The following is a 7369-nucleotide window of genomic DNA, read 5'->3' on the forward strand; positions in this document are numbered from 1 at the left end:
GGAATGAACAAATCACAACTGCAAAAGTGATTATTTTTACTTCAGGGGTTGAAAGAATGACAGGGACTGCTTCTCTGACAAGGTGACAATTGAGCAGACTCTTGAAGACTGCGTAGAGGTCCATCAGTAAGACAGATGGAGTGGGTGTGTGTCACCTTGTGTGCACGGTTGCAGCCTTCCATAGAGGGACAGGCATGATTAGCCATTTGGAGGCATGAAAAAGCCTACCAGGGTGACGATGATGTAAAGTTGGTGTGTGAGTGGTGTGGCTGTGAGGCTGCAAAGGTTGGCCAAGGATGGGCATGCCATTTGGAATTTGTGGATTCTGTCCTGCAAGCAGTAAGGAATCATCAAGGGCTCTGGACAGGGGACTTGACCCTCCATATCCAGAAGTTCTGAATCTGTGGATTCAAAACACTGTAAATCGACAATATTAAAAAAAAAAATTAACTATAAAAAATAACAACATAACATTACACAATAATACACAGCCTGGGCAACATGGCATAACCCCATCTCTACAAAAAATACAAAAAGTTAGCTGGGAGTGGTGACATAGGCCTGTAGTCCCAGCTGCTCAGGAGGCTGAGGTGGGAGGATCACCTGAGCCTGGGAGGTTGAGGCAAAAGTGAGCCGAGACTGAGTCACTGCACTCCAGCCTGGGCAATGGAGTGAGACTCTGTCTGTCTGTCTCTCTCTATGTATATGTATATATATTTAAAATACAGTATAACAATTATTTACCTAACATTTACATTGTATAGGTATTATATGTAATCTAGAAATGACTTAAAGTATACAGGAGGATGTAACTAGGTTATTCACAAATACTACAAAAAGGGACTTGAGCATCTGTAGATTTTGGTATCTGTGGGCAGGGGGGTCCTGGAACCAATCCCTCCTCAGATTCCCGCCAAGATACTAAGGGACAACTGTAATCAAAACTATATTTTAAAAAGATAAATCTGGGGGCAGTCTGGAAGATGGATTTAGGGGAAGGGGAGATTAGAGAGAGGAAAAGAAGACTAGCAGAATGGTTGCTGCAGGAATCTTGGTCAGAGATGATAAGGCAATGAGGAGGATCGAGATGACAATGAGGATGATAAGGAAGACCACCATGACAGTGAGGACCATGATGGCGACTACACTGAGGAGGAGGAGGAGGAGATGTATTTGGAAATAGGACTAACACGCCTTGGGTGACACTCTAACTGGCATATTTACCTGCTCAGAGGCGGGGGGCCGAACCCCTAGCTTGCGCAACAGCTGCTGAAACTGTTCATTCTCCATGGCTTCCTCATTTTCCTCTGTGAGTGGCACCAATGGAACTGCCTGGGAGCAGCCTAAGACAGGGTCAACGGTCATATGGTGAAGATATAAGAGAAGAACTGGTCCTCCATCCCATGACCAGGTAGGTCCCCAATAGCCTCCAGGGCTCTCCTAAAAGCGTCATCTGTCCACTCACCATCCTCTTCCCGATCATCTGCTGCTCGGATCAGGCAGTGCTGGAGCCACAGGAGCGGGGTAGAAAAGCCTAAGGAAATGAGGGAAACTTACATTTGACCCTACTCCCAAGCCCTCCACCTGAGACACCTCTCCCAGCCAAAGTCCTCACCTTCCTGATGCAGGCTTTGACCAAGGTTTTCAGTTGAAAGGACTAAGCTACCCTGGACTTCTTCTGCTTCTGAGCGCCCTTCTTCATCCTCCTCGTTGTCTTCCTCAGGCAGGTTTTCCTCTTCTTCCAGATCTTCCTGGCAAAAATCTTTCAGGGACTCCGCTCCATTTGGCTAAAATTCATTGGGGGTTGGGGGAATGAAAATGAAAGCAACACAAGGAACTTAGTGGAGTCTCCTGGTTCCTGACCCCTACCCGCACCGCACCCGCTCTCTAAGAAGGACCTGGTCAGAACAGCCTCAGGCAGGAAGAATGTGGGTGGACTGCTCCTAAGGAGCATTTCAAGGGGAGCGGGCCCATGCCAGCAGAGCCAGGGTCAGACTGTTACCAAGATGGAGGATGCCAACTTTTTCCGCCGTTTCTTGTACAGCTCCCGCCGCTCAGCCACCAGCCCCAGAGCCAAGAGTTTATCCACTATTCGGGCCCGTGAGCGTTTGGCTGTGATATTCTTCATGATATGACCCAGGACATCTATAAAAAGCGAGCATGTGAATACCCAAGGGCAAAAGGGGAAAGAGATGAGTAAAATAAATAAGAGGTCTCTGGAAAGAGGGTAGCTCAATTCATCCAAAAATGACCCTTACAAATATAGTAAGTGAACAGAAGGGATGGGAGAATCTTTCCTTGGGAATAAAAGACAGCCCCAAAAGAAATGGATAGCTTGGCTTTCATCTCAAAGGTCCCCTGAGTTCCACCTCACTCACCATCCGAGTCCCGGAATTCCTCAAAAAGCCGCTGCAGCTCCAACTCCTGATCCCCCGTCCACAGTACAATATGGGTTCCTTTCCTGATTAGGAAGGTGTCAGTAGAAGAGGAAGCCCAGGAAGTGAACACGCGCCCCTATCCCAATAGCCTCCAAAGCATGCGCCTCTCTACCTTTGGAAGTCTTTGACACTGTCAGCCAGTCCCAGCTGTACCAGATGGTGGATGATCTGCTTGCGTGTTCGAGGAACAGTATTCAGGTGGGCCAAGATGGCTTCCACCACATCCTGCCCTGGCATGGGAAATGACTGAGGCAGTAAAGAAGGTCCTGCAGCTCAGGCTGCCCTCCTCACAAACTTTCCAGATCTCAAGGCCTCTCACCTTCCACGTCCTTATGGGCGAGGTACAGCTCCCGAAGACGAGCCTCTTCTTCGGGGCTCCATGTAGGCGCTCTGCGACTCGAAGACCTGAATGGTGAAAGGAGATAGGGAGCATATAGGTTCTTGGCCCAAAAAGAGGAGACCAAAGGCCTTCTCTGATCAGTTCTGAAAGGAACAGGAAGGACGAGGCAGGTAACTGAAAGAGGCCAGCCGAGAGAGGCCTACAGTGTGCCTCCTTCCCCTCACTTTCCTTCCACGTAAGAACCTAAAAGTCAAACTAAGAGATTTTCCAGGTTGGGCCAGTGGAACCCTGACCATTCTGACTCCAGGGGCTAAGAATATTATGGGAAAAAGAGACTAAGTGTGAAAGGAGAGGGGCTGAGACATTAAGGGAAACAAGACAAACATTTCTACAAATCCTCATGGTTTCCCAGCACGTTTTGGGAGAGGTCGCACACGGACTCTCTCCGGGCAACCACCCAGCTCCCAACAGTGACCACCTCTACGGAGGCTGGTGACGGAGAAGGAAACTAGATACACAGTAGACTTAGGCTCCAGTCCCTGCTCCTCTCTTGGATAACCTTAGGTAAAGCATTTCACCTCCTGAGCCTGTTTTCTCACCCATGACAGGGAAAGAAACAGTGGGCTAAATGACATGCAAGCTCTTACAGCTTTAACATTCTGTGACTCTGCATCAAACTTCCCCTACCCCCACCCATCCTTTGCCAACTTCAAGCTCACCGGTCATCCAGGGAGCCATAGCCCTCAGTCATCTCTCGAACCACAGCTGTGTTCTTCCAGAACAATAGCTCCACAAAGGCTTTTTGGTTGACTGCGGCCAGTGCAAAGAATTTGCCCAGGACGTATTTGGCAAAAGTCACTAGCTCCTGTAGGAGAAGGAGGTTACTATGAGGCCTCTGGTCCAATGCAGACCCGAACCTGGCCCTCTAGGTATTTTCTCTATAGCTGTTCCCAGCTGCCCCCTCCTCACTCACTCTCTTCTGTCCTTCTCCATGCAGCTCCCTCAACCTGCCTGTCTACTTTCTCATTGTTTTCCCATCTCCCAGCCCTTGACACCTCTCAGCACCTTCTATCTCCTGAAGATTATTTATTTACCTGAGGGTTCCCATACCCTTCTAAACCCCCATTCCTTGTTACTCCCTCACTTTGTAGGCTCCAGCAGCAGGGTCACTAAGCAGACGATTGAAGAGGCAGAAGACTGACAGCTGAAAAAGTAGGGCTTCCATTTTGAGGTCATGGGCCAGCCGGTGCAGCATCTTCACAATGCAATGGTTAGTGTGAGCACTATTCTGCTGGTAGCTCCGCAGCAGCAGTACATAGGCTCGAACGACAGTTGAACATGCAAAGCTGCACCAAAGCAAGGAGGGAGAGGATGTCAGCATAAGGAAGACATAGCTCATCCTCAGAGCTGCAAAATCGCCACTCTAGGACCAACTCAGGCCTCGCAGCCCGCACCGTTTCAGGTAGTCCAGAAAATTAAATTCTTTCTCCGACACCTGGACCACTTGCAACTCCTCCTCCTCCTCCTCCTCTTCCTCCTCCTCTTCTTCTTGTTCCTCTGTCCCACATTCCTCTGGGCCCTGCTGCCCTATAGACAGAGGGAGGATTACTGAGTCTCTGTTATGTTGGTGCTAGAAAAGAGCTGGAAGGAGACAGATGTGAAGGGTGGAGACTTACGGGGAAGTGGAGCAGACAGGATTTGTTTCAGCAACTGGATCTCTTCCTCTGGAGAAATGTCTTGAGAGCCAAACACATCTCCTTCAGGCCACACCTCCCTGGAGCACAGACAGAAAAAAGGCTTTACCCAGGGGAAATCTGGCTTTAAATTTATAATTTGAAGTAGAAGAAGGAATTTAGACATTTCTTTTGTTGGCCAGAAAGAAAATGCAAACTGTTACCTCAAATGAAACAAAGACCCCAGGGAAAATTTTCCTCATAAGCCACAACTCAATAAAAATCAGGTAAGAACAAAATGTAAACAATCTAAATGTTTGATACCTGGTTGAACAAATGTATGTATTCACACAATGGTTTTTTTTTTTTTTTTTTAGACAGAGTCTCGCTCTGTTGCCCAGGCTGGAGTACAGTGGCACGATCTTGGCTCATTGCAAGCTCCGCCTCCCAGGTTCACGCCATTCTCCTGCCTCAGCCTCCCAAGTAGCTGGGACTACAGGCAACCGGCACCACGCCCAGCTAATTTTTTGTATTTTCAGTAGAGACGGGGTTTCACCCCAGGATGGTCTCGATCTCCTGACCTCATGATCTGCCCGCCTTGGCCTCCCAAAGTGCTGGGATTACAGGTGTGAGCCACCATGCCCGGCCCACACAATGGTGTTTTAAAGCCATTAACAATTACAGAAACAGATCTGATGAGAAATAATGCTCACAATATACTGAGAAGTGAAAAATTACTATAAATCAGCATGTACAGTATTTCATTTTTGTAAAACAAGGTATATATGATATTTTTACATGTAACGGAGGAAAAAAACCTCTGCATGGTTACTCATCAAAATGTTAATGATGCTTATCTTTGGCTAGTAGAATTAAAGTCAGTCCTCCCTTAATGTCTTCAATAGGTTCTTGGATACTGCCACTTTAAGTGAAACAATGTATAACAAAACCAGTTTTTTTTCTCTTAATATTATAAGAAACCTGCTGTAGGTCATTTCACTCAAAGTCGCAATTACCAAGGACTTATTGACGATGTCAAGTGAGGATTTGCTTTATCTTTATTTTTTTCTCAATTAGCTATGCTTTTTTAATGTTTTTCGAAAACAAACAAAAAAACCCAACAAACCAATCAAAACGCCCCAGGAGTCAGTCGGTATAGAGTCCCAGAGCCTTGATGAGATGACTCTCTTTTGAAGACTGAGAACCCTGTACCACAGTGATGGCCTCCTCCTTCCCACAAAGCCCAAGAGGATAAGCAGCAGGGTTCTTACCGGGCAGACCTCAGGAGAGTCAGGGCCTGTGGGGCCTGGCCAGCCAGGAGACAGTCTTGGATCCGTACCATGGCTTCTGCCCGCTGCTCCTCCACTGGCACCTCTGAGGCCGCATCAAAGGGAACCATGGAGTCTATGCTGAGCTCAGGATTCTAGAGATGGATAAAGCTATGGGACTGGAGGGAGTGGAAAACCCAGATTGTATACCCAGAGTACTATTCTCAAAAAAGACAGAGTGTCTATAACCACCTACCTGGGCACAGCATTGCAGCTGCTCAGCCAGGGCAGGCCACATAGCCTCCAGTTCTTCTGGGCTAGATGGGACATTACCAGAAACAGTGGCCTGGTCTAGGACCTTCTTCTTCTTCCTTCTCTTCTTTCGTTTGTTCTATGGGGAAAGAATTGTATTAGGATGTCAAGAGAGCTAAAGAGGCCTTTTCCCCATCAGTGTCTTTTCTATTACAAAACGAATTAACTGGACATTCACAGAGTGCCCATTATGTGCTATCCATTGGTAATAGAAAGCAATAGTGAACAGCATATTTCCTTCCCTTTGAGGAGCTTTTACTCTAGTGGTGGAGACACGAAGTAGAATGGTAATTACATTACAGTGTGGATAAGAGCTACAATGTGAGTAAGTATAAGATGCCATGGCAAAAATCCTGACCCATTTCCTGAGTTCAGAGGTTTGCCAAAAGCAGTGCTATCTCAAGAGGCCTATAGAATAAGTAGATGCTATGAGGATCAAATAAGACATATGGAAAAGCTTCATAAAATGCAAAGCACTATGTAAATAAAGCCTCTAATTTTTTTCTCCTGAAAAGTAGGACAGCCAGGCGCAGTGGCTCACACCTGTAGTCCTAACACTTTGGGAAGCCTAGGCAGGTGGATCACTTGAGGTCAGGAGTTCAAGACCAGCCTGGGCAACATAGCGAGACGCTGTCTCTACAAAAAGTACAAAAATTAGCCAGGCATGGTGGTGTGTGCCTGTACTCCCAGCTACTTGGGAGGCTGAGGCAGGAGAATCGCTTGGGACTGGGAAGCAGAGGGTTGCAGTGAGCTGAGATTGAGCCACTGCACTCCAGCTTAAGTAACAGAGTGACACCCTGCAGAAAAAAAAAAAAAAGAAAAGAAAAGCAGGAGTGACTCAATACCCAAATCCTGCTTCTCCCAAGTCAGGGCTGTGAACCAGTCTTTGGTGTGGGTACTCAAAAGTCAAACAGGATGAACTGGGAGGCCCCTGAAGGTCATGTTCCATTAAAGAACTTACAATCAAACACACCAAATGTTAGGAGCATGAGTTTTAGAGTCCAGCAGATCTGGATTTGAGTATTGAATTAGTATTACTAACAAGACTTTGGACAAGTTGCTTAACCACTTTGGGCACATGTGCTACTGTGAGGATTATATGAAAACATCAGCACAGTGTCTGACACATAGTAAGTGCTCAATAAATGATAGTACCTAGTATTACAGATAATAACACAGAACCCTGAGTGCAAAAAATACCCTTTAGCAAAGTCTCATTGGTACTACTGCATCTTTCAAATCCAGTTATGACAGAATTTTAACCTGTGGCAACTAGAATTATAGGAAGGTTCTGGTACAAAAATCTGGTTTTGGTTTTTTTTTTTTTTTTTGAGACGG

At 46.6% G+C, this 7369-nt stretch overlaps 1 protein-coding gene across 1 annotated transcript in view; it reads right to left on the minus strand.

Annotated features, from left to right (window-relative positions):
• The window catches only part of TIMELESS (timeless circadian clock), a 57280-nt gene that overhangs the window by 11874 nt on the left and 38037 nt on the right, over positions 1 to 7369 (minus strand). The window contains exons 14-26 of the mRNA XM_011988491.1: positions 5976 to 6110; positions 5723 to 5874; positions 4455 to 4552; positions 4233 to 4365; positions 3923 to 4124; positions 3498 to 3643; positions 2758 to 2843; positions 2551 to 2668; positions 2379 to 2461; positions 2003 to 2145; positions 1616 to 1787; positions 1466 to 1534; positions 1225 to 1343 (exon numbers count right to left, since the gene is read on the minus strand). Of these exons, the coding sequence (XP_011843881.1) occupies positions 1225 to 1343; positions 1466 to 1534; positions 1616 to 1787; positions 2003 to 2145; positions 2379 to 2461; positions 2551 to 2668; positions 2758 to 2843; positions 3498 to 3643; positions 3923 to 4124; positions 4233 to 4365; positions 4455 to 4552; positions 5723 to 5874; positions 5976 to 6110 (1656 nt within the window). The remainder of the gene's footprint in view (positions 1 to 1224; positions 1344 to 1465; positions 1535 to 1615; positions 1788 to 2002; positions 2146 to 2378; positions 2462 to 2550; positions 2669 to 2757; positions 2844 to 3497; positions 3644 to 3922; positions 4125 to 4232; positions 4366 to 4454; positions 4553 to 5722; positions 5875 to 5975; positions 6111 to 7369) is intronic.

Source organism: Mandrillus leucophaeus, unplaced genomic scaffold, assembly GCF_000951045.1.
Source record: "Mandrillus leucophaeus isolate KB7577 unplaced genomic scaffold, Mleu.le_1.0 Scaffold332, whole genome shotgun sequence".
Classification (NCBI taxonomy): Eukaryota; Metazoa; Chordata; class Mammalia; order Primates; family Cercopithecidae; genus Mandrillus; species Mandrillus leucophaeus.